Genomic DNA, 27,860 nt, shown 5'->3' with positions numbered 1-27,860 from the left:
TTATGTTCTTTACATACTTTATCTGGTTTTAGTCGTTTTAAGTTTACACTGTTTGGCATTAGGCGACCCCAAAATAACGCTTTGGTGACCCGCACTGTAATATACCACACATTTTGCATTGTGGTGTATTGCAGTGTTTCCCAACCCTGGTCCTCGAGTCCCCCCAACACTACACAGTTTCATTGTTGCCCTTGACAAACACACCTCATTCAACTCATTGAGGGCTTGATGATTAGTTGACAAGTTGAATCAGGTGTGTTTGCCCTGGGTTACAATAAACATTTGTACTGTTGGAGGGGGGGGGACCAGGGTTGGAAAACACTAGTGTATTGTGTGACTGTGTTATGCTTTGTCGAGCGGCTATCCCCCTGGTCCTCTCTCATAAATTCAGAATTACCGAGCATGGCCTCTCTCCTCCGTTAACTCTCCTTCCCTTCCCTCTCTTCCTGGACGTGATCAATTAAAACCCTGTCCGCTGCGTGTCAGCACTTTCTCTGCCCCTCTGTAATTTTTCTCTTATGTATTACAGCACCGGTGTCCATTGAGGAAAGGAAGGCAAGGATAGTAAAACATTTTTTACAAAAAAGTTATTTTATTTGGGGATGAGAAATATTTCTATACTTGTGTTTGTGCCAGAGAAAGTCAGTCCGCCTACTCCCAACTTGAAGTTTTCCCTGAAGGGAGGAGATCTGTCAGTTTATAGAGAGAAAGAGATGGAGCGAGAGATGTGAGATCTTCCAGGAGCTCTCTGTGGTCTTAAAAATAACTGTAGGAAATATATTTTAGTAGCTATACGTTGAATTTGGAAATAATTAATATTGAAAATGTTTAACTCCTATAAATGATCAACCATATTGTGTAATATAAAAATGACAATTGTGTAATTTAAATCAAGTCATTTATGTGTTCATCTTGAGGTTTGAGGCTCACTTTCCTTCACGTTCCTCATATACAGTATATTATAGGAAAAATACTCAAACTATATTATGGTATTGTTTTCATTAGTCTACTGTTAATACAGCAACAAATGTTTTTGCATGTCAGCAGTCGACTTTTCAACATATTGGACTTTCAAGAAGCAAAGTATCACTTGCCACATCATGATGAAAATCCTTCTTGAAAATCCTATATCTTCAAAACTTGACTGCTGACAGTCTCAAATGTTTTGCATATGTCAACAGTAGACTAATTAAAGATAATACCAAAAGACCACTTTAAAGTTTTTGAGTGGTATTTTCCTTTTAAGCTTTCACTTTGGAGCCAATGAGATGAGCCTTCTCTATTAGGACCTGCCAAATTCTATTAAGTGACTTTTTGATGGGTCATTATTGGATCAACCCTCCACTGTAACACAATTACTGACAATTACACTGACGATTACGCACTAATGCAGTTGCCCAATCACAAGCAGTGCTGCACACTGAAGGAGATTGGTAGACACTGGCAACCCACTGACAGATCAGGCCTGGAGAAGGAAGTGGGACTTCATTTAGTGCTTCAATCGATCAAAAAATACCCCATGTTATTTAAGACCTTGCAATTTGATGCCCATGAAACAAATGAGACAATGAAAGATGAGATTAATTTTATTCTCATCTGATGTGTTCTTCTGTTTTATCCTGGAGATCTAAGTGTTCACATTAACACTGCCCAGTTTAGTTTGTTGGACCTTCCCTCCTTCGCTGTCACCATAGAATACCTCTGTCTGTTCACACACTCATTCCTTGTTGTCTCTCCTTATAAAAGTCAGTCTCTCCCCCTCCTTCCCGGTCCCCCCTTTCAGTAAATGATGCCATCTTTCTTTGCCTTTTCTGGGACTTGAGAGTGAAGGGTTATCTTCTCTCTGCCAGTAAATCAAACAGCCCTATATATCTGTATGTTCCTCTCTGTCACTCTCTGTAGGTTCAATCTCAGGTTGAATTATCCCATATTCCACTTTTCTTATTGCCCATCCTGCTCACCTTCACTTCTTATAGGTCTTTGAGAAAGCCTTATAGTTCAATACAATTGACTTCACCCTCTACAGTCCTTGAACCATGCATTTTTTGATTCTTCCCCCATAAACTCATCCCTCCCCATCCTGTTCCATTTCATCAGAGGTCCTTGATAGACTTCAATAGACCATCTTGAGATGTACTGTAGACATCTCCAAAGAACCCCCCTCATCTTGACACGAGGGCCTGTTGTCCCCGACAATAGCCCTCCTACACTGAGCACCAAATCATTCCACATCCTGCTCTTTCTCCCCTACTTCTCCTCTCACTCTTAATATCTCCTCCTCCTCTGCCCCATCCTCTTCTTCCTCAGAAGAAGTCCTTGGAGGCGGCCTCCACAAAGTTGGGAGCGGACATGAGGATGGCGATGGTGCAGATGATGTTGAACACACTGAAGGCCACCAGGCAGAGCCGGTCGATGACTGCTGCCGCAAACTTCCACTGGTCGGCCACGCTCTCTGTCTCATCCTGCTCACGGAAGCGGTCCGCCATGTAACGCACTTCCTCCAGAATAGCCTGAAGCTGGGGGTCGCCTATACGCCCTGCTGAGTACTGTCCTCCACCCCCCATTCCGAAGACTCCGCCACTGGAAATGGTGCTAGGGCAGCCCACAGTGTCCGCGTTGGAGGTGGGGGGTGGCGGAGGGCTGCAGAATGGAGGGGGCAGATGGGGAGGGGGACTGCCTGCTACTCGAGGAGGCCCGGCCGAGATGCTGTAATTCTGCATGTGATCTGGGAGCAGTGGGGGGTCGTCCAGATTCTGGAAGCCAATGTAGAGCAGGTTTCCATTGTTGGCGCTGGACTGGGTGTGAAGATGGGGATGACCCAAGTGCTGGGGGCCAGCCTGGAGAGGGACCAGGTTCTGGGGGTGGAGTTGGTGGAGTGTGGGGTCTGGAGGGTTAGGGATGCTACCGCTCTGGGAGCTTGAGGAGCAGCGCCGTAGGTGGGGGGCGCAGGGTGGTCGCTCTGGGTCATCACTCTCCCCTGGGCGCTTCATACGTAGGAACCATGCTACCCACTGCAGTAGGACCACATTAACCTGAAAAGAAGAGAAAGGAGAATCAATCAGAGTAGGATGTTATAATATACACTGAGTGTACAAAATATTGAGAACACCTGCTCTTTCCATGACAGACAAACCAGGTGAAAGCTATGATCCGGTATTGATGTCACTTGTTAAATCCACTTCAACTCTATATTAGGAAGGTGTTCTTAATGTTTTGTACACTCAGTGTAGATGCATAGCAAGGGAGGTAAACACATCTAGTGAGGAATACACCTACACCTAAAAAGGGTAGTGCACTTGACAATACACTAGGGGAAAACCTTTCAGCTGGTAAAAGCTTGACACAGTGGGTGGTGTGTGCAGATGCTGGTATGTTCAACTTGACCTTTTGTATTCAACGCTACTTTCATGAACACAAGAATGAGAAAATCACCTAAGGCAGGAAACCTTTATATAAAGCTTCATTTAAATTCTAACCATGGAATTAAAGTTAGACACCGGCATTTGTCTCCCCCTTAGGTGTCTTTTATCCCTTTTATATCTAGACAAAAACAAGTCCCAGCTTTGGGACGACGCTCACTTGGGTGAACCAATCACAAAACTTCAAAGTAATACTTTGGCATGTCATTCTCTCCATTCACTTGCTCTTCATCGCTTGATCATTTCACTAGCAATTTCTCCTCGCATGTTAAATCAGTTGGTGAAGACGTTTTCTAGCAAGCTATCAATGTGCATATAATACTTCCACAAGTGGAGAGAGGCTAGGAAAAAAATATGAAATGCCGATCTTCGTTCTGAATGAGTTACAGCAGATCATCTGCCCACTGCAACTTTTGAGGACACAAACACACACAAGTCCACTGCTTCTGGTCTGCGCTGCTATCTTGGTTTAACTATCTAAATGTAATAATGATTAAATTGGCTACATTTTTTAAGTGGACAATTCTGTGAATTGTCTTGTGCAAGTTTTAAATTTAAACCTGTTAGCACAGGTGTCAGATTGAGATGATGTGCAGGAGCTTGTTAGAATTTGTAGTATTGCATGATGTCTACAGTGCATTTGGAAAGTATTCAGACCCCTTCACTTTTTCCATAGTTTGTTACGTTACAGCGTTATTCTAAAATTTATGAGAAAAAACACAATTTAATCAGTATACACACAATACCCCATAATGACAAGGTAAAAACAGGATTGTAGACATAAAAAATGGTAAATATATGTATTCAGACCCTTTACTTAGTACTTTGTTGAAGCACCTTTGGCAGCGATAACAGCCCAAGTCTTCCTTGGTATGACGCTACAAGCTTGGCACACCTGTATGTCGGAATTTCTCCTATTCTTCTCTGCAGATCCTCTCAAGCTCGGTCAGGTTGGATGGGGAGCGTCGCTGCACAGCTTTTTTCAGGTCTCTCCAGAGATGTTCGATCAGGTTCAAGTCCGGACTGTGGCTGGGCCACTCAAGGACATTCAGAGACTTGTCCTGAAGCCACTTGCATTGTCTTAGCTGTGTGCTTAGGGTAGTTGTCATATTGGATTGTGAACCTTTACCCCAATCTGAGGTCCTGAGCGCTCTGGAGCAGGTTTTCATCAAGGATCTCTCTACATTGCGATTCATCTTTCCCTCAAACCTGACTAGTCTCCCAGTCCCTGCTGCGGAAAAACATTTGCACAGAATGAGTCTGCCACCACCATGCTTCATCATAGGGATGGTGCCAGGTTTCCTCCAGATGTAAAAATTAGCATTCAGGCAAAAGACTTCCATTTTGGTTTCATCAGACCAGAGAATCTTGTTTCTCATGGTCTGAGAGTACGGTTTTCACTTTGTCATTGTGGGGTATTGTGTGTAGATTGATGAGGAAACATTTTTACTTTAGACCATTTTAGAATAAGTCTGTAATGTAACAAAATGTGGAAAAAGTGAAGTGGTCTGAATACTTTCCGAATGCACTGTACTTTGACGCTAAATAGCATTTTCGAAACTGTGAGTAAATAGAGCCGTGAATATATTGATAAAAGTCAACTCCGAGAGAGATTTACATGATTATCAAAACGCCAGGGTAAGTGTTTCTATAATCCCCAATTGGAAAAATGAATGGTGGAAAAATGATTGGAACCAATTCCCCATTTGCCCGCTAGGTTTTATGGGTATTATGACACCTCCACTGTGGGCCTCTATAGTGTCTGTTGTTGTTGTTGTGCCATTATTAACATTGCCGTTCGATGCCCTTCTCTGAACCCCCATCATTTATGTTGCTAATTGGCCAGCTGACTACCCAAAGTGGGCCATTTATCAGTGGGAAGACCTTGCAGATTGCACCAATCTATAAAGCATCTTCAACCCATCCATTCTCCTTCACTAAAACCCATTCTCTGAGTTGATGACATCAATAAATCTGTAAATGCCGTATCTGCCAAACAGGGGAAGCTGAGAGATGCATTTGGAAAAGCTTCAAGGTATTGCACAAAGTGAGAGACTGAGATAAGGCTAGAAACTACGTCAGACACAAGCCTACAGACCCAATGTATTATTGGGTCCAACCGAAACGTATGGTGCTGTTGATCTGACAGACTGCAAAGGAGTGAGGAGATGTATAGTGATGTGTTAGTATAAGTAGTTTAGAAGGACAAATACAGAGGGATGTGAAAATTAGAGATTGGAGGATGAAAAGATGGAGAAAACTATAGAAAGAGGCATTGAAAGAATAGTCTACTACAGTTGGCGTGAAGGGCAGATAAAGAGGGTAGCAATTAAGGGGTAGAAGGTAGCATGGCGGCAGGTATTGCATCAGGAATTTTTGATTTGCGGTGGCATTTGCGCCTTTCGCCTTTGCGACCATAAAAAAAAACAACTTTAAAATGACAAAAAGTTGCACATCACATCATTCTGTTTTTTAATTGAACTGTTTATCAATGATAAACCACAATGCAAGTTCTTTATACTGCATAAAAATGTATGTTTATAAATTGTTTAAAGCAAATAGGCTTGTCCCACTCGTGATGAGTATAGTTGTAGTGACATGTTTTTGAGATTTAGAGATATCTATCGATTTATTTAGAATGCTAGAAAGTAAATAAACGTAAAGTTTAAAAATGTTATGTCAATGTTACCTGCTTGTAAAACATTACAAAGATATAAATGGACCTTAAGCATTCCCTCCCTTTAATGTCTTACATTTGAGAACTCCATTGATCATTTGGTGTGTCTAAATACAAAGCGTCATTGGTGTTACTCAATTTAAATGAAGAAAAATTGTGAGCAAAATTATTAATCATATTACTTTGGTAACAACATTTAAGGGTTAATGACCTTGGATTTGAGCATCTATGGCCTCCACTTAAGAAAATCCTCAATTACCTCAAATTTGTCAATGGTGTTACATCATCGTTGTTACTACTCCTACTGGTGGTAGTGTTATTATAGTGGTACAAATTATTTAAAGTCATTAAGCTACCACATTAGTTGATTTACAATGGGAAGATGTACCCAAATACATTTGAAATAAAATACAAATCTAGAAAAAAGATTCCAAAATGCCATGCCCAAAATGCTACTGCAATTCAAGAACGAACCGTAAGTGTTTTGCTAGTTGCAGCAAAGAGGAAATGGCTATACCAAAGGAGGATGGCAAACAAAAATAATTGGCTTGTTAGCATTAGCCGTAATGGGAAAAACTGTAGCATTGTGATATACCAGGAGACCAGCCATGGAGGGATTGGTGGGTGAGCGCATAGAGCGAAGCGTGACGTGTTTTCCAATGGGAAATGCTAAATAGTTAGTAATGACTGGTGGTAGGCTAGCGGTTAAGAGCGTTGGGCCAGTAACCAAAAGGTCTCTGGTTCGAATCCCCGAGCCGGCTCGGTAAAAAAAAATCTGTCTTTGCCCTTGAGCAAGGCACTTAACCCTAATTGCTCCTGTAAGTTTTTCTGGATAAGAGCGTCAGCTAAATGACTAAAATGTAACTGTCTTTGGCTGGAGTAGACTGCATGAGCTCTGGCCTTACCCATTTGGGCATCTGTCCTCCGTTTGGGTCATGGTGATGATACTGCAGCACCACCGTTGTAGCTATGACTGACATCCCAACAATGATCATAGTACTGGCAAAGTACTGTCCTGAAAGGTGGGCAAAAAAGGAGGAAAGAGACAAAACAATTAGAGTAGAGAGAGGAAGCCATTTGTAATAACAATGCTAACAGTGGTTCTTGCTGATCATGACTTGGCATTTTTCTTGGGTTTCAGTGGACTGCATTTGTGTTTTAGTAGCCATCTGTCTGGCTACAGGGAGCTCACCGTACATAATTTCCAGCAGCGAATCTTTCAGATTTATTTAGCCAATTACATTTAAGGACAACCAGATGGTTAGATCACCAGGGCCTGACAAACATTTGGGGCAATTATTTCAAGTGCACATACACACACATTCTAGACTCTAACACGCATATCCCACTGGGACCACCCATATGTAAAAGTAGTGGCCCCAGCCGACTTGTAAGTCGCTTTGGACAAAAGCGTCTGCTAAATGGGATATATTATTATTATTATTATATTATATAAGAACACACACACCTATGAGAGGGATGGAATCTGAAGTGGCTGGCATGATCTCTGCCACCAGCAACATGAAGACAGTGAGAGAGAGCAGCACAGTGATACCTGAAAAGAGAGAGGAAGATATTAAAAATGTATAAAACAGTGAGTGGATGCTGAGCACCATCTCCATAACTGACTAGGCTCTTGGGTTTTGAAATACTCAGTACAACTATAACACACACTACTTCCCCACGCTTCTCACACATTTATTAACATCAGTGCCTCAATCAGTTTTGATCCTGGACAAGCCTACAGAAATCCACATTTGTAAAGATAAACTTTCTTATAGGCATCTCGTTTGACAAATACTTTATGGTCTCTACCAATCAAGCCAATGGTTATTCATTTCAATTGACTATGATTCGATTTGGTTCGATCTGATGCAAATTGCAAAGTGTGACAGAGTAATGTACCCAAAGTGAAATTACTTTACTACATTCCTCTTCTTCAATTGCCCTTAGTAAAGCCTTACTTCTAACCCACACATATGCTTACCCTATATTAGCAATCCATCTACCCCAGCTGTCTCTGTCCCCCCCCAACTCCCTCCCTTCTCCATCTTCATTCATCAGATTTAATCTTCATCTCCTCCCATTACCTCTGTCCCACTTTTTTTTTAAACCCACATTTTACAAGTGCTTTCTTGGCATAACTGGTACCGTCCAGAAGCAAGCCGATAAAACAAACATCTGTCAAGTGAGTCAGTCCTGTTCCCTCTATAGATAAAAAACGAATGTCCCTTCAAGGGTTGAGAGGAAATCAGAAAATCACTTTTAGGAATGTCACAGTAAGAAATGGACAGTGGCTTTCATTTAAGCAATATGCTTATCTTGGCTAGCCTGGTTGATACCGAACTCCCAAGTCCTCCTTACCTGAGCGGCTGGGGAGGCTCCTTTGATGTTGTTGGCACAATCAATGCGTTTCAAATGCCACCCTATTCCCCATACAGTGCACTTCTTTTGGCCAGAGCCCTGGTCAAAAGTAGTAGACTATAAAGGGAATGAGATGCCATTTGGGATGCAGATAGAGCCTCAATAATGAAGGTTGCTGTGCTTTTACACTGGTTTGTTCCACTCCTACTCTCTCGCTGTAACACCCCCACACACAAATAGGTTGTGAGCGCTGACCCCTTGCTATACAACTGCTCGTTTTCAAATCCAAATAGCAAGAGTTTTCAATGCCCCTCGGGTCATTTTTTGGGGGGTAATAACCAATCGGTGCCAAAGCACAAAACTGGGAGCATTTCTACCCTTATCATGAGACTTGATTTAGAGTTAAGAAAACAGCCTCTCCACACTACGATAGGTATTCGGTACATAGCTTGTGTTGTACAGCCTGGCTGATACCAGGCTATGTTGTATCTTGGCATTTAATTCCTTAAAACCTGTTCATCGAGCATGGTGTCAAGCTGAATTCCTAAAAGGCTGTGTGTATGCTCTCACTTCCTAATCAATTCCTGGGCTTAATTACATCAATATGTTAATTGGCTGTGGTGTGTAATACAATGCAGCGTAATGCATCCTCAAATTAGGTTAAAACGTTTCACATCCCCAAGTTCTTCTAGGTCTTCTTTGTTTCCCTCCACTTTTTTAGTTTTTTTTCTAGAATCAATCTACTCTCCCTACTTCCCCCACGTCCTTTTCTTATTCCGCCCTATACTCTCTAATGCATTTCCTCCTCTCCCTGCTGCTGTCCACCATCCTCTCCTCTCTGTGTTCCTTCTAGAAAAATAAGCTTTGTCTATTCTATCACTCTTGGATCATGTTCTCCTCTCTGCTCACCCAGAGAGATCTTCTCTCCAGAGTCGGCAGGCAGTAGGAAGATGAGCAGGGTCATGGAGGATAGCAGCACACAGGGGATGAGCAAGTTTAGAGCGTAGTAGAGAGTGCGCCGGCGGATGGTCACAACGAACGTCACGTCAGGGTATGGCTCCTTACAACAGTCATAGAACACCTCGCTACGAGTACCTGGCACTCCTTGAGAGAGAGAAAAAAGAGTAAAGGAGAGAATACATTTTTTTTTTATATAAAAGTTGAGTTGACAATGAAGTTGAGAAATTGATAACAGAAATTTAGGAGGGCAATTCCAACCCCACTGACCCACTAGGTCCCACTCCCCGTTGGACATGTACCCGGAGATGTCGGCCTCATTCATTTGTAGGTCCATCAGCCAGCCATCGTACGTCCACGAGCCAAACTTCATCTCACACTTTTGGATGTCGAAGGGGAACCAACGTACGTCTACGTTACATGTGCTCATGAAAATCCCTAACAGACGTGGAAACAGATTGATTAAAAGGGTGGCAAAGAGTGAAGTATAAGAAATATAGACACTTTCCTGTGCACAGTGCGATTTGAAGAGAGATTGAGAGACATTTGACTTTTTGTCCACATGTACTCTTTAAGAAAATATGTACTTTGCATATACAGTCGTGGCCAAAAGTTTTGAGAATGACACAAATATTAATTTCCACAAAGTTTGCTTCTTCAGTGTCTTTAGATATTGTTGTCAGATGTTACTATGGAATACTGAAGTATAATTACAAGCATTTCATAAGTGCCAAAGGCTTTTATTGACAATTAAATGAAGCAAATAGTCAATATTTGCAGTGTTGACCCTTCTTCTTCAAGACCTCTGCAATCCACCCTGGCATGCTGTCAATTAACTTCTGGCCCACATCCTGACTGATGGCAGCCCATTCTTGCATAATCAATGCTTGGTGTTTGTCAGAATTTTGGGTTTTTTGTTTGTCCACCCGCCTCTTGAGGATTGACCACAAGTTCTCAATGGGATTCAGGTCTGGGGAGTTTCCTGACCATGGACCCAAAATATCCATGTTTTGTTCCCCGGCCACTTAGTTATCACTTTTGCCTTATGGCAAGGTGCCCCATTATGCTGGAAAGTCCCCAAACAGTTCCTGAATGGTTGGGAGAAGTTGCTCTCAGAGGATGTGGTGGTACCATTCTTTATTCATGGCTGTGTTCTTAGGCACAATTGTGAGTGAGCCCAATCCCTTGGCTGAGAAGAAACCCCACACATGAATGGTCTCAGGATGCTTTACTGTTGGCATGACACAGTTCTGATGGTAGCGCTCACCTTGTCTTCTCCGAACAAGCTTTTTTCCGGATGCCCCAAACAATCGGAAAGGGGATTCATCAGAGAAAATGACTTTACCCCAGTCCTCAGCAGTCCAATCCCTGTACCTTTTTGCAGAATATCAGTCTGTCCCTGATGTTTTTCCTGGAGAGAAGTGACTTCTTTGCTGCCCTTCTTGACACCAGGCCATCCTCCAAAAGACTTTGCCTCACTGTGCATGCAGATGCACTCACACCTCCCTGCTGCCATTCCTGAGCAAGCTCTGTACTGGTGGTGCCCCGATCCCGCAGCCGAATCAACTTTAGGAGACGGTCCTGGCGCTAGACTTTCTCCACCAATCTAATACTTTAAGATTTTTGGGAAGTAGTGAGGGGGAAAATCTGAATTGCACACTCCTCGGGTCCTCTCTCCTCGCCTCCTTCTCAAAACCAATTGGAGGAGAAGGTCAGATGGGCGGGACCTCTGGCTTTCTCATCCAATGGGATTTGAAAATTAGGTGAGGAGAGAGGATGCGATATTCTCCCAATGAGTACACTTCAGGAGAACGGAGATATAGTGCGATATAGAGAGTGATACTGATCTTTACTCTGCAGTCCACATTTTCATTATACAGAAACACACACAAAGTACTACATTATTGATGCACACAGGGGGAAACACAGAGATGACACACCAAGTACTACACGGTTTAGATTGCTGGCAAACTTAAGCAAAGCAATTACTGAAATGACAAATCAACCCTATTGAGTTTTCCAGTAGAGCACAAAACCGCAATGCCATAGTAGCCAAACAGCACTCAAAAACATTAATTATGAGACACAAGACATGCAAATAAGGGACAACCAGGTGGTTAGAAAAGCAATTTGAATGGGTTAGCTGATTTTCCGAAAATGCAACCAGAAGTTGACGATCAAACCAATACTAAATTAAATCCAGTATTGATTATAAAACGTAATCACATAAACATAAAATGTCTAATACAAGATTTATTTTTGGGGGGGGGGATCACACATAATGTCATCTCCAGGGTAGAGATCAGTATTTTCTCTTTCTATGTTTTTAATAAATGTAATTTAACTAGGCAAGTCAGTTAAGAACAAATTCTTAATGACAATGACGGCTTACCGGGGACAGTGGGTTAACTGTCTTGTTCAGGGGCAGAATGACACATTTTTATATCCAGCAACCTTTGGGTTACTGGCCCAATGCTCTAACCACTAGGCTACCTGTCGCCCCAGGTAACCTAGTGGTTAGATGGCACTCTCTGGGTGCCTACCAATATATATGGCTCTCTCTGGGTGCCTCCCAATATATCCCCTTTCTCCTGAAGTATACAGTACTCATTGGGAGAATCTCAATTGCATACTCTGCTTGGTATGGCAACTGTTCAGCATCCGACCGCATCACCGCAATGGTGTGGCAACTGCTCGGCATCCGACCGCAAGGCGCTACAGAAGGTAGTGCGTATGGCCAAGCTTCCTGCCATTCAGGACCTCTATACAAAGCGGTGTCAGAGGAAGGCCCTAAAAATTGTCAAAGACTCTAGCCACCCAAGTCATGGACTGTTCTCTATGCTACCGCACGGAAAGTGGTACTGTAGCACCACATCTAGGTCCAAAAGGCTCCTTAATAGCTTCTACCCCCAAGCCATAACACAGCTGAACAGTTAATCAATTGGCAAGGAAATTGTCAACAATGAACAGTCCAAAACACAACTAAGCTAACAATTAGGTTACTCTAAAAGCTGATTCGACAAGCAACATTCCTTGACACAAAATATCCTCAAACTGCAACTTGTCGAAAAATATATCTTAAAACTCTGGAGAATCCCTTGAAAAACAATCTCTACACAGGAAACAAGATGGATCACCCCAGCCTTCAAAAACCTATTTCCTTCCTTTCCCTTAGTGTTTGTCCAAAACGGCAGCCTATTTCCTTTATAGTGCAGGGGTAGGCAACCCTGTTACTAGAGTACTGCAAGTTTTTGTTCCAACTAAATCAAATCAAATCTAATTGTAATTGTCACATGCCAAATACAGCAGGTGTAGGTAGACCTTACAGTGAAATACAGTGATGTCGGCGCCATCTCCGCAAGATGGCGCCAACAGAGATGGTCGCCTCTCTTCGAGTCCTTAGGAAACTATGCAGTATTTTGTTTTTTTATGTATTATTTCTTACATTGTTACTCCAGGAAATTTTAAGTCTTATTACATAGAGCTGGGAAGAACTATTGGATATAAGAGCGATGTCAACTTATCAACATTACAATCAGGAATACGACTTTTCCGAAGCGGACTCTCTGTTTGACCACCACCCAGGACAATGGATCTAATCCCAGAAACCGACCCAAAACAACAGCACCGCAAAAGGGGCAGACAGAGCGGCCCCTGGTCAGATTCCGTAGATGTACACTTCCCCCACCGGCTCTCGAGATATGTTGTCGAAATCGGTTCAGCCACCGGGCTTCTCCATGCATCGCACCAACAAAAATTAACACCTCTCTGGGAAGAGGAAAGGTGGGGGTGTATGCGTCATAATTAACGTCTCATGGTGTAATCGTAACAACATACAGGAATTCAAGTCCTTTTCATCCGAACTAGAATTCCTTACAATCAAATGCCGGCCATATTACCTCCCAAGAGAATTCTCGTCAGTTATCGTCACAGCTTTGTACATTCCCCCTCAAGCAGACACCAAGACGGCCCTCAAGGAACTTCACTGGACTCTATGTAAACTGGAGACCGTATATCCTGAGATTGTATTTATTGTAGTAGGGGATATTAACAAAGCAAATTTGATAACCTGGCTACCTAAATTCTATCAGCATATTGATTGCTCTACTCGCGGCGGTAATGCACTCGATCACTGCTACTCTAACTTCCGTGATACATGCCCTGCCTTGCGCAAATCCCACCACTACGTCATCTTGCTTCTACTGTCTTATAGGCAGAAACTCAAACAGGATGTACCAGTGACTTGAACCATTCAGTGCTGGTCTGACCAATCGGAATCCACGATTCAAGATTGTTTTGATCACGCGGACTGGGATATAGTCCAGTCAGCCTCAGAGAACAACGTCAATCTATATGCTGACTCAGTAAGTGAGTTTATAAAGAAGTGTATTGGAGATGTGGACCCACTGTGACTATTAAAACCTACCCTAACCAGAAACCGTGGATCGATGGTGGCATTCGCGCAAAACTGAAAGTGCGAACCACCACATTTCACCATGGAAAGAGGTCTGGGAATATGGCTGAATATAAACAGTGTAGTTATTCCCTCCGCAAGGCAATCAAACAAGCAAAATGCCGGTACAGGGACAAAGTGGAGTTGCAATTCAACGGCTCAGACACAAGACGTATATGGTGGGGTCTACAGGAAATCACGGACTACAAAAAGAAAACCAGCCACGTCACGGACACTAACGTCACGCTTCCAGACAAACTGAACACATGCTTTTCCCGCTTTGAGGATAATACAGTGCCACCGTCGCGGCCTGCTTACAAGTACTGCACCCCACCCCCTCCCTCTCCTCCATGGCCAACGTGAGTAAAACATTTAAATGTGTTAACCCTCGCAGGGCTGCTGGCCCAAACAGCATCCCTAACCGTGTCCTCAGACCATGCGCAGACCAGCTGGCTGGTGTGTTTACAGACATATTCAATCGCTCCCTATCCCAGTCTGCTGTCCCCACATGCTTCAAGATGGCCACCATTGTTCCTGTACCCAAGAAGGCAAAGATAACTGAACTAAACGACAACCTCCCCATAGCACTCACTTCGGTCATCATGAAGTGCTTTGAGAGGCTAGTCAAGGATCATATCACCTCCACCTGACCGGCCACCCTAGACCCACTTCAGTTTGCATACCGCCCCAACAGGTCCACAGACGATGCAATCGGCATCACACTGCACACTGCCCTATTCCATCTGGACAAGAGGAATACCTATGTAAGAATGCTGTTCATTGACTACAGCTCAACATTCAACACCATAGTACCCTCCAAGCTCATAATCAAGCTGGTCACCCTAGGTCTCAACCCCGCCCTGTGCAATTGGGTCCTGGACTTTCTGACTGGCCGCCATCAAATCAAAGTTTATTTGTCACGTGCGCCAAATACAACAGTTGTAGTAGACCTTACAGTGAAATGCTTACTTACAGGCTCTAACCAATAGTGCAAAAAAAGGTATTAGGTGAACAATAGGTAAGTAAAGAAATAAAACAACAGTAAAAAGACAGGCTATATACAGAAGCGAGGCAATAAAAGTAGCCAGGCTACATAGACACCGGTTAGTCAGCTGATTAAGGTGGTATGTACATGTAGATATGGTTAAAGTGACTATGCATATATGATGAACAGAGAGTAGCAGTAGTGTAAAAGAGGGGTTGGCGGGTGGCGGGACACAATGCAGATAGTCCGGTTAGCCAATGTGCGGGAGCACTGGTTGGCCGCGGCCCAATTGAGGTAGTATGTACATGAATGTATAGTTAAAGTGACTATGCATATATGATAAACGGGGGGGGATAGGCTCTTCACAAATAGGCTCTTCACAACTGTCTTGGTATGTTTGGACCATTCTACTTTGTTGTTGATGTGGACCTTGAGGAACTTGAAGATCTCAACCTGCTCCACTACAGCCCCGTCGATGAGAATGGGGGTGTGCTCGGTCCTCCTTTTCCTATAGTCCACACTCATCTCCTTAGTCTTGGTTACGTTGAGGGGGGTTGTTATTCTGGCACCACCTGGCCAGGTTTCTGACCTGCCTCCCTATAGGCTGTCTCGTCATTGTCGGTGATCAGGCCTACCACTGTTGTGTCATCTGCAAATTTAATGATGGTGTTGGAGTCGTGCCTGGTCATGCAGTCGTGGGTGAACAGGGAGTACAGGAGGGGACTGAGCACACATCCTTGGGGAGCTCCAGTGTTGAGGATCAGCGTGGCAGATGTGTTGCTACCTGCCCTCACCACCTGGGGGCGGCCCGTCAGTAAGTCCAGGATCCAGTTGCAGAGGGAGGTGTTTAGTCCCAGGATCCTTAGCTTAGTGATGAGCTTTGAAGGTACTATGGTGTTGAACGCTAAGCTGTTGTCAATGAATAGCATCTCACATAAGTGTTACTTTTGTCCAGGTGGGAAAGGGCAGTGTGGAGTGCAATAGAGATTGCATCATCTGTGGATCTGTTTGTAGTATGCAAATTGGAATGGTTTCTGGGATGATGGTGTTGATGTGAGCCATTACCAACCTTTCAAAGCACTTCATGGCTACGGACGTGAGTGCTAGGGGTCTGTAGTCATTTAGGCAGGCTGCCTTTGTGTTCTTTGGCACAGGGACTATGGTGGTCTGCTTGAAACATGTTGGTATTACAGACTCAATCAAGGACATGTTGAAAATGTCAGTGAAGACAACTGCCAGATGGTCAGCACATGCCCGGAGCACACGTCCTGCTAATCCGTGTGGCTCGCAGCCTTGTGTATGTTGACCTGTTTAAAGGTCTTACTCATGTTGGCAACTGAGAGTGTGATCGCACAGTCATCCGGAACAGCTGATGCTCTCATGCATGCCTCAGTGTTGCTTTCTTCGAAACGAGCATAGAAATGGTTTAGCTCGTCTGGTAGGCTCGTGTCACTGGGCAGCTCGTTGCTGTGCTTCCCTTTGTAGTCTGTAATAGTTTGCAAGCCCTGCCACATAAATTGAGCGTCGGAGCCGGTGTAGTATGATTCAATTTTAGCCCTGTTTGATGGTTCGTCGCAGGGCATAGCAGGATTTCTTGTAAGCTTCCGGGTTAGAATCTCGCACCTAGAAAGCGGCAGCTCTACACTTTAGCTCATTGCGAATGTTGCCTGTAATCCATGGCTTCTGGTTGTGGTATGTACGTACAGTCACTGTGGGGACGACGTCCTCAATGCACTTATTGATAAAGCCAGTGACTGATGTGGTGTACTCCTCAATGCCATCGGAAGAATCCGGGGACATGTTCCAGACTGTGATAGCAAAACATTCCTGTAGTTTGGCATTTGCTTCATCTGACCACGTTTTTATAGACCACGGGGCGCCAGTGGCGAATTTGCCAATGTTGGTGTTCTCTGGCAAATGCCAAACGTCCTGCACGGGGTTGGGCTGTAAGGACAACCCCCACCTGTGGACGTCGGGCCCTCATACCACCCTCATGGAGTCTGTTTCTGACCGTTTGAGCAGACAAATGCACATTTGTGGCCTGCTGGAGGTTATTTTGCAGGGCTCTGGCAGTGCTCCCCCTGCTCCTCCTTGCACAAAGGCGGAGGTAGCGGTCCTGCTGCTGGGTTGTTGCCCTCCTGCGGCCTCCTCCACGTCTCCTGATGTACTGGCCTGTCTCCTGCTAGCGCCTCCATGCTCTGGACACTACGCTGACAGACACAGCAAACCTTCTTGCCAAAGCTCGCATTGATATTCCATCCTGGATGAGCTGCACTACCTGAGCCACTTGTGTGGGTTGTCTCATGCTACCACTAGAGTGAAAGCACCGCCAGCATTCAAAAGTGATCAAAACATCAGCCAGGAAGCATAGGAACTGAGAAGTGGTCTGTGGTTATCACCTGCAGAACCATTCCTTTATTGGGGGTGTCTTGCTAATTGCCTATAATTTCCACCTGTTGTCTATTCCATTTGCACAACAGCATGTGAAATTTATTGTCAATCAGTGTTGCTTCCTAAGTGGACAGTTTGATTTCACAGAAGTGTGATTGACTTGGAGTTACATTGTGTTGTTTAAGTGTCTCCTTTATTTTTTTGAGCTATATATATATATATATTTTTTATATATTTATATATATATATATATATTTTTTTTATATATATATATATATATATATATATTTTTTATATATATATATATATATATATTTTTTTATATATATATATATATTTTTTTTATATATTTTATATATTTATAAATATATATATATATATATACAGAGTTGAAGTCAGAACTTCACAAACACCTTAGCCAAATACATTTAAACTCAGTTTTTCACAATTCCTGACGTTTAATCCAAGTAAAAATACCCTGTATTAGGTCAGTTAGGATCACCACTTTATTTGAAGAATGTGAAATGTCAGAATAATAATTGAGAGAATGATTTATTTCAGCTTCTATTTCTTTCATCACATTCCCAGTTGTTCAGAAGTTTACATACAATTAATTAGTATTTGGTAGCATTGCCTTTAAAATGTTTAACTTGGGTGAAACGTTTTGGGTAGCCTTCCACAGGCTTCCCACAATAAGTTGGGTGAATTTTGGCTCATTCCTCCTGACAGAGCTGGTGTAATTGAGTCAGGTTTGTAGGCCTCCTTGCTTGCACACGCTTTTTCAGTTCTGCCCACAAATGTTCTATGGGATAGAGGTCAGGGCTTTGTGATGGCCTACCTTGACTTTGTTGTCATTAAGCCATTTTGCCACAACTTTGGAAGTATGCTTGGGGTCATTGTCCATTTGGAAGACCCATTTGCGACCAAGCTTTAACTTCCTGACAGATGTCTTGAGATGTTGCTTCAATATGTCCACATAATTGTCCCCCCTCATGATGCCATCTATTTTGTGAAGTGCACCAGTCCCTCTTGCAGCAAAGCTTCCCCAAAACATGATGCTGCCACCCCCGTGCTTCACGGTTGGGATGGTGTTCTTCGGCTTGCAAGCCTCCCCCTTTTTTCTCTAAACACAACGATGGTCATTATGGCCAAACAGTTATATTTTTGTTTCATCGGACCAGAGGACATTTCTCCAAAAAGTACCATCTTTGTCCCCATGTGCAGTGTCTTTTTTTATGGCGGTTTTGGAGCAGTGACTTCTTCCTTGCCGAGCGGCATTTCAGGTTATGCCGATATAGGACTCGTTTTACTGTGGATATGGATACTTTTGTACCTGTTTCCTCCAGCATCTTCACAAGATCCTTTGCTGTTGTTCTGGGACTGATTTGCCCTTTTCGCACCAAAGTACGTTCATCTCTAGGAGACAGAATGCGTGTCCTTCCTGAGCGGTATGACGGCTGCATGATCCCATGGTGTTTATACTTGCATACTATTGTTTGTACAGATGAACGTGGTACCTTTAGGCATTTGGAAATTGCTCCCAAGGATGAACCAGACTTGTGGAGGTCTACAATTTTCTTTCTGAGGTCTTGGGTGATTTCTTTTGATTTCCCCATGATGTCAAGGAAAGAGGCACTGAGTTTGAAGGTAGGCCTTGAAATACATCCGCAGGTACACCTCCAATTGACTCAAATTATGTCAATTAGCGAATCAGAAGCTTTTAAAGCCATGCCATAATTTTCTGGAATTTTCCAAGCTTTTTAAAGGCACAGTCAACTTAGTGTATGTAAACTTCTGACCCACTGAAATTGTGATACAGTGAATTAGAAGTGAAAGAATCTGTCTGTAAACAATTGTTGGTCAAATTACTTGTGTTGTTGTCTAACAAGTTTGTTAACAAGAAATTTGTGGAGTGGTTGAAAAACGAGTTTTAATGACTCCAACCTAAGTGTATGTAAACTTCCGACTTATATATATAAAAACAGAGTGGGAAAGAGAAAAAGAGACTCACCTGGAGGGAGATACTCTGCGAAGCCACTGGAGTTAACCAGCACATTGGTCTTAAAGGTAGAGTCAAAGTCATCGTCTGCACTGAGAAAGGAGAAAGGAAAGGGTGGATCGAACTCTAAACTGTAGTGTTTAAAGCAGAAAACGCATGCATGTAAATGTGATGCATGACGACGTGATATGGCTATAGGTGTATTACCTGTTATAGAGGAGGATGTCTGGCGTCCACACCTGGTCAGTTGTGAACCGAAGGTTTTTCACTCCAGGGTATTCAGATTGGTTCCACTGAAGATAATGATCAAACCAGCTCTGGAAGACAGACTCAAACTGGATATATTGGACAAGGCAATTGATTTCAACGTGAAATCTGAGTGTACAAAACATTAAGGACACCTTCCTAATATTGAGTTGCACCCCCTACTTTTGCCCTCAGAACAACCTCAATTCATTGGGGCATGGCCTCTACAAGGTGTCGAAAGCATTCCACAGGGCTGCTGCCCCATGTTAAATCCAATGCTTCCCACAATTGTGTCAAGTTGGCTGGACGTCCTTTGGGTGGTGGACCACTTGATATTCATGGGAAAATGTTGATCATGAAAAACCCAGCAGCGTTGCAGTTCTTGATACAAACCGGTATGCCTGGCACTAACTACCATACCACGTTCAAAGGCACTTAAAACTTGTGTCTTGCCCAATCACCGTCTGAATGGACACATACACAATCCATGTCTCAAATCTTAAAAATCCTCTCCTCACCTTCATCTACACTGATTGAAGTTGATTTAACAAGTGACATGAATAAGGGATCACCTTATTTCACCTGGATTCACCTGGTCAGTCTGTGTCATGTCAAGAGCAGGTATCCTTAATGTTTTGTTCACTCAGTGTATAACAGAAGGTCCCCTGAGATACATTTACTCTCACTTCGACAGCTGTATACTCTTACTTGAAGCTGTGCCGTGCTTACCATCCGAAGCCAGATGTTGGTGGTGACGACCTGATTCTTCTCATCCTGTAAGATGTGAACCTTTTTTAAAGTAAATTCTTATTCTGAGGACCCAGTGTATATTGAGAGACTTAACTTAAAGAATTGTGTATAAAAAAATAAAAATAAATAGGTGCAGTGGATGATTTACTTTTACAGACAGGCAGGTGGGCACAGGTATTGACGAAGGTGCAGACCCGATAAAATAGCGTAAATGTAATCTGAACATTGATCCATACCACATCCATGATCTGCATCAGACTGATAGAGAAGAAGACGGTGAGGGAATGTGAATCGTTGCCCACTGGCCTCTCCATACGATTGTAGTCCTTCAGTAGGTTCTTCAACAGGGTCCTCTGGTGAGGGCCCTGCACCGACACTGAGAGAAGAAGGGAGGAGAGGGAGATGGAAGGAAAAGGAGAGCAGGGGATTTCAGAAGAGAGGTGACAGAAATAGAAGGTATCAAAAAGCTGTATACAAGTAACCTATTCCAGACTGGTCTGCACGTTTTAAAGTTTGAATGGCATTTCTAGCTTAAACGGTTGAAGACTACTGTAGTAGCGAACCGGAATTTTTCCCATTCAAGTCTATGGCTCCTGAAATGCATTTAGATTTATGCAAATATGGTTGTAGTGGGAAAAGTCTCATTAGTATCGAATTTTTTTTTTTTGAGCAACAGTACAAGGACCAGTCTGCATGCTATAAAGTAGTTTTGGTGTTGGTAGCTTTAACGGTTGCGTATCCAAATTCATCCCATTCAAGCTTATTGAGCTTTTATGCACATTTGAAACAGTTATAGTTCAAAAAGTGTAAATGGTATCAAAAAGCTGTTGACAAGCACACCATTCCAGACTGGTCAGCACATTTTAAAGTGTGAACTTTTACGTTGTGGCCATTGAAATGCATTGGGATTCATGCAAATGTTGTTGTGGTGTGAAAAGTATCGGTAGTATCAACAAGTTTCTTTCAAGCACACTGTGGACAGTCAGCCTGCACGTTGTAAAGTTGTTTTGGTATTGGTAGCTTTTATGGGAGAGGAATTAGAATAATAATAAGGATGAACAGTTTCTAAGTTGTGCTTTGCTTTCAGCAAGCACACCTAATTAATGAATAATAAAGCAGTTTTGTGTAAAACCCCTGAAGCACTAAATATTTATGTCGTGTGAATCATTAAATAAGGCAGGCTAAGGATTTGACTCATTTAGAAATGTAGAATTTTACTGACGATTATATCTTCGATGCGTTTCTGTTTTATTACTCAAATTAGGAGGACAAGCTGGACGTAATGGTGGGAATGGAATTCATGGAATGGTATCGAACACATCAAACATGGTTTCCATCAGTTTGATTCCATTGACTCCATTCCAGCCATTATTATGATCCGTCCTCCCCTCAGCAGCCTCCTGTGCATTCAACTACTGTAGGACCACCATCTTGCACTGCATTAGAACGTGCGTTATGATGTATTACTGCTGTGTATGCTTCTAACTCAAGTCTGTGGGTATTAAATATTTTTTGAGGTCGACTTAGCATCTTTTGTCAGCTTGTAGCTGTTGTGTATGGTTTTGGCAGCTGTATTTGCTATTAGCTTTTAACCTCATAGGCCCATAACCGTAGCTGTTATGTTTTCCCGATATGTGTGTTGCTGTTGTGTGTCATTTCAGATCCATTTGGTGTACAAACGGATGTTAAGAGCGCTTTCAGTGGTCTGTGTACTTCTAGCTGTCGCTATTATCCTTTACCACTGTGTGTCAATAGCCAAAGGAGAATCGGGTATCACCGGGAAAGTATCAAGAATCTCTACAAAAGGTTGCGGTCTGGAAATGATTTACGATTTTGCACTGAGAGGAAAGTTCACTGTCTCTTTATCTAATTCCAGGGTAAGCAGCCTCTGATATACTGTAGTAATACCTTTAATTTCCCTTAGTAACCTATCTCTTCCTCTGCTTACAGCGCATCTACTCTCTCTGCTACAGAAACATGTCCATAACAGCATAACAAGGGAGCAAGATCGAACCAGATCTATAATGGTGTTCAATTGAAATGATACCATTAAATTGACGTGAACACCACTGACACTTGTCTGTTCCCTGCTGGTTCAATCCTATAAATACTGCACTTTCTGTCAACAGGGATTTGGAGAAAATAGAGGGGAGAGAGTGAGGGATCAAGGTTTTTACATTTACGATTGCAGCATAAAATCCTTCCCTAGTAAAGCATTTATCCCCATCTCTCTCAATTTATAAACCGACTCTTTCTTTTTATGTCTGTCCCCGCGATAAACATGTATTTTACATTGAGCACCACGTCACATCAGGCTCTGAATAACAGATGTAGACTACTGTATTAACTATGCACACAGGTAGTCATGTACACGCAGACAAACATAAAACAAGAGCACAAACACTGACCGAACACAACAAACTCACACACAAATACACCGACACTTCTCATTCGTCCTCTCCTCCTTTACAGTGATATTTTCCTAGTCTTTCCCTCTGGCTTTGTAACTCTAATCTTTCAATGTAGTCAGAGAGAGTAGATAGAGAGGCAGACCTACCCTGGACCAAAGCAGAGATTCCACAGACAACCAGAACCACAGAGCACCACATTTCTAATGGATAGGAATCGGAGAAGAGTGCAGCTGAGACAGGGATAAGAGGAGAAGAGGCACGGACAGGAGGGTTGGATTCAGAGGCTGGAATATCCCTGATTTGCATCCACAAAGCATCAGAAGGAATGAATAATTGAATCAGAGAGAGAAAGACAGAGATATGGGTGGCAGGCAGTGAGGTAAGTTTGCACACGCCGTCTGGAAAAATGCAGTGAATGAGTGGAGGTTAAAAACAACTGATTCTACACAAGCCAGCCCCCCCTCTCTCTCTTTCTCTGTTGCTCTCTCTCCTTATCCTCCCTCCCTTACTGTGTCCTTCTGCTTCCCTGGGAGGTGGAGTCTAGAAGGAAACCGTGAGAGGAAATAAGGGATGTGGAAGAGTGGAAAAAGAGAGGGGGAGCCCCTTTTTGAGAAAAATAGTCAGACCTGATTGATTTGTGTCAACATCTTAATTGACAACATTACAGAATATTTGTATCTATTCCATTAGTTCCGTGTGTGTGTACAAACATTCCTCTTGGGTCCAATCTCCAGATTTGTCTGTGCTGCACAGTGATATACACAGTCTACTGGAGCAGAGAACTGATGGAGAGGAGAACTAGCCTGTGAGTGAGCGAGCGAGGTGATAGATAGGTGAGTGATTTGGCTGGGTTGTGTGTGGTATGGTGGGGAAGTAGCTCTGTCAATGAGGGGGACAGGGGGAGTTGAATCAGCAGGAGGGATGGACTTGTATAATTGAGAAAGTGCTGGGCTCTGCATGGGGGCCCCAGTAATGTGCATAGTTGGACTCCACTCCTCACACGTCCTCATGTAGTGCTGATGCAGGGAAGAGGAGAGAAACCGAGGGGGAAAGAAAGATAGGGACTGTAGAATAGAATATCCTATTACTTCTGCTGCCTTTCGCTATCCATGGCTTATGGGGAGTTGTCAGGCCTCTCCTGTGCCCTAGAGGCACATATTCACGCATGGGTGCACACAATGATGAATGGCCCGTAGAATGGGGGGAGGAAAGCATCGGTATCAGTTAAGTAAAGAAAACTGCACCAAGCATGAAACAACAAGGATATACAGGTAACTGCCAAAATAAAGGAAACACCAACATAATAGGGCGTAATTTGGTGTTTTGGTGGTGGAAAACGCTGTCTCAGGCACCCCTCCAGAATCTTCCGTAAGTGTTTCAATTGGGTTGAGATCTGATGACTGAGATATACACACACACACACCCTTTAAGCCTCCTATGCTCTTTTGAGACCCCTCTTTCAAAGTTTCTGAGATCTCTTCTTCTAGCCATGGCATCCAAAAATAATGGGCAACAGGGCATTTTTGGGATGTTTACATTTAAATTGCTTAATTAACTTAGGAACCACACCTGTGTGGAAGCACCTGCTTTCAATATACCTTGTATCCCTGATGTTGGCAAATATTTCCTTTATTTTAGCAGTTACCTGTATGGTGCACAACTGTAATAGGCTATGTAAGAAGATTCATGTTGAATCTACATACCTCCATCATTAGAATGTGTACAGAATTAACTAAAGTCTGATTCAAATATGATGTCAAATATGGTGCCTGTCCTATTACGCACTATTGTATTGTGCCAAAATCAAAACCATGATGCCTCATAAAAATATCCGTGTCAGCCACTAGGGTGTTGGTGACATCTGGTGGTTTGTACAAGAACTACATTCAGGGTATAGATAAATATTTCTGACCAACCTGTAATGAGGTGAGGAGAGCAGGAGGAGAAGATCAAGAGAATGATAAAGAATATGAAAACAATGAGTAGTGGCTTTTGTAAAACAATTGCTCATGAAAAAAAACAATTGATATGGAAGCTGAATAAATAAAATTATTTTCATTATGAAGATTACGTGGATGCTGCTGGCGATGATTTCACTAGGGAAGAATAGTTAATCCCATTGATTACTGAGTGCTACCCGGCCTCTCACAATGGAACCATGACTACATCTCAAATTGCACCCCAATTCCCCAATGTAGTGCACTACGTTTCACCAGGGCCCATAGGGATCTGGTCAAAATAGTGCACAATACAGGGAATAGGGTGCCGTTTGGGGACGCACACAATTAGTCATTGTGCTGTGTGTTTTTAATTACTCTCTTGATTGGATTAGGGCATTATACTACGCTGACGACTCCCACTTAATAGGGTATTATCAATAACAAGTATATAATCATACAGTTGTAGTTGGAAGTTGGAACTATAGTTTTGACAAGTCTGTTAGGACATCTACTTTGTGCATGACACAAGTCATTTTTCCAACAATTGTTTACAGATAGATTAATTCACTGTATCACAATTCCAGTGGATCAGAAGTTTGCATACACTAAGCTGACTGTGCCTTTAAACAGCTTGGAAAATTCCAGAAAATGATGTAATGGCTTTAGAAGCTTCTGATAGGCTAATTGACATCATTTGAGTCAATTGGAGGTGAACCTGTGGATGTATTTCAAGGCCTACCTTCAAACTCAGTGCCTCTTTGCTTGAGATCATGGAAAATAAAAATAAATCAGCCAAGACCTCAGAAATAAACTGTAAACCTCCACAAGTCTGGTTCATCCTTGGGAGCAATTTCCAAACGCCTGAAGGTACCACGTTCATCTGTACAAACAATAGTACGCAAGTATAAACACCATGGGACCACGCAGCCGTCATACGTCTAAGGAAGGAGACGTGTTCTGTCTCCTAGAGATGAACCTACTTTGGTGCGAAAAGTGCAAAATCAGTCCCAAAACGACAGCAAAGGACCTTGTGAAGATCCTGGAGGAAACAGGTACAAAAGTATCTATATCCACAGTAAATCGAGTCCTATATCGACATAACCTGAAAGGTCGCTCAGCAAGGAAGAAGCCACCGCTCCAAAACCACCAATAAAAAAGCCAGACTCCAGTTTGCAACAGCACATAGGGACAAACATCGTACTTTTTGGAGAAATATCCTCTGGTCTGATGAAACAAAAATAGAACTGTTTGGCCATAATGACCATCGTTATGTTTGGAGAAAAAAGGGGGAGGCTTGCAAGCCGAAGAACACCATCCCAACCGTGAAGCACAGGGGTGGCAGCATCATGCAGTGGGGGTGCTTTGCTGCCGGAGCGACTGGTGCGCTTCACAAAATAGATGAGGGAGGACAATTATGTGGATATATTTAAGCAACATCTCAACACATCAGTCAGGAAGTTAAAGCTTGGTCACAAATGGGTCTTCCAAATGGACAATGACCCCAAGCATACTTCCAAAGTTGTGGCAAAATGGCTTAAGGACAACAAAGTCAAGGTATTGGAGTGGCCATCACAAAGCCCTGACCTCAATCGTATAGAAAATGTGTGGGCAGAACTGAAAAAGCGTGTGCGAGCAGGAAGGCCTACAAACCTGACTCAGCTACACCAGCTCCGTGGAAGGCTACCCAAAATGTTTGACCCAAGTGAAACAATTTAAAGGCAATGCTACCAAATACTAATTGAGTGTATGTAAACTTCTGACCCACTGGGAATGTGATGAAAGAAATAAAAGCTGAAGTGAATCATTCTCTCTACTATTATTCTGACATTTCACATTCTTAAAATAAAGTGGTGATCCTAACTGGCAGGGAATTTTTACTAGCATTAAATGTCAGGAATTGTGAAAAACTGAGTTTAAATGTATTTGGCTAAGGTGTATGTAAACTTCTGACTTCAACTGTATCTGCGGCATTTTCAAAGTAGCCTTTTCCTGATAGATTATTTTTGACGAATGCCTTTCACCTGTCTCATTGCATACTTCTAGTAGGCTACTATCTCGATTTGAGTATGTGTTGTATTTTGATTTTACAATACCTGTCTTTATCCTCCTCTCTCCAACCCTCCTTGACTTCATCTGTTATCCGGAGCCCCATCTGTCAAGTATTAATAGATGGAATTAAATGTTGGTGAATGTCATTGTTATGACTTTAATTCCAAAACCATTTCCCTCTCCACATTGTCAGGCTAAAGGGTGACATAATTCATTAGCCCGTAAGTATCAGATCTCTGACTCTCAAACCAATTTGATTAATCTGTCATATTTCTATAATCTCCTCCCCTGCATTCATACACAGGACCATCACGCACTCTCTTAGATTAAATGGGAAATGATCCAAATTGCCAGCTTGGCGAGCTCCCATGACCATAATAAAAATAAAACCCAATAAAATAGTAATTCTTATCACTCAATAAAACTAAATGTCAACTATTCTTCCCTTATTCAACACATACACACACACACACACACACACACACACAAAAGGAGAAACAGGAGAAAGAACTGTCAAACTTTATGAATTATTCTGTCAGATGACAAATACTTTGCCATGCAACCGGGGGACAACTGAAACTGTGGATCTTAGTCAGTCATAAGCCTAGTTTAAATTAATATGTCATGATGGACATAACTTAAGTGGAAAATAATTAAATAAAGGAGTCATAATACAATTGATATCCATGGACATATGGTTCATATGCTGCTATATGGATTATAGTTCATAACCTTTACTTGTGTCTGTGGGAGGGGAGCTGGATTGATAGAAAGTTATTTCTGAAAGACTAGAGAAACGGAATATATTTTTGTAGTTTTGTCACCTAATTATCCTTAGGTAATATCCAGGATATATTTAACTGATGCTTCAATTCCTTTGTGTTGACTTTGAGGATATTGACTAAAGGACAATTTAAGGAATTTAAAAAGAACAGGGGCATTCTTATCCAACAACGGTGGAATTGAAAACTTATTTGGAAGTAACTGAAATACGTGGAAAGGTAAGACTGAGTGGACACAACTAGGTTTTAATAGTAATTTGGCAAGAATATTGATGATTGACATGGTAAGATTACTAGGTCCTGCAATAACTTCAATAATTCTAGTGTTTCTAGATAAGTTTTTCCAACAGGTTTCCATTGTCTTATCATATTATCTTCAATGGAAACCGCATAGAAAAATGTCAATATATTGTCAACCATTATCACCGAGGAAGATT

The 27,860-nt window shown here is 42.5% G+C and overlaps 1 protein-coding gene across 2 annotated transcripts; it reads right to left on the bottom strand.

Annotated features, from left to right (window-relative positions):
• Positions 1–602: 602 nt before the first annotated feature.
• Positions 603–23,025, bottom strand: chrna11 (cholinergic receptor, nicotinic, alpha 11). Of its 2 annotated transcripts, none has more exons than XM_064980632.1 (10): positions 22,799–23,025; positions 20,478–20,617; positions 20,200–20,265; positions 19,453–19,562; positions 19,258–19,337; positions 9,688–9,855; positions 9,370–9,564; positions 7,565–7,651; positions 7,002–7,111; positions 603–3,032 (listed from the first exon to the last, which is right to left on the bottom strand). In XM_064980632.1, exons 1-10 carry the CDS (start codon positions 22,956–22,958, stop codon positions 2,304–2,306), a joined length of 1,845 nt encoding a protein of 614 aa, XP_064836704.1. In that variant the 5' UTR covers positions 22,959–23,025; the 3' UTR covers positions 603–2,303. The 2 variants fall into 2 exon arrangements, with proteins under 2 accessions (XP_064836704.1, XP_064836705.1); XM_064980633.1 differs by having other exon boundaries at positions 20,221–20,265.
• Between the last annotated feature and the right edge of the window lie 4,835 nt (positions 23,026–27,860).

The sequence above is a fragment of the Oncorhynchus masou genome, chromosome 12, assembly GCF_036934945.1.
Source record: "Oncorhynchus masou masou isolate Uvic2021 chromosome 12, UVic_Omas_1.1, whole genome shotgun sequence".
Taxonomy (NCBI): domain Eukaryota; kingdom Metazoa; phylum Chordata; class Actinopteri; order Salmoniformes; family Salmonidae; genus Oncorhynchus; species Oncorhynchus masou.
The sequence above is the reverse complement of the archived record's forward strand: the minus strand, read 5'-3'. Positions and strand labels throughout refer to the sequence as shown.

Excerpts from the sequence above, each read along its gene's own strand:
- chrna11 (XM_064980632.1), bottom strand. The coding sequence starts at position 22,958 with ATGCAAATCAGGGATATTCCAGCCTCTGAATCCAACCCTCCTGTCCGT. Across the intron at positions 19,563-20,199 it reads TAAGCACGGCACAGCTTCAA|AGCTGGTTTGATCATTATCT; the intron begins GTAAGAGTATAC and ends TCTGTCTTCCAG. Across the intron at positions 9,565-9,687 it reads CGGGGAGTGGGACCTAGTGG|GAGTGCCAGGTACTCGTAGC; the intron begins GTCAGTGGGGTT and ends CTCTCTCTCAAG.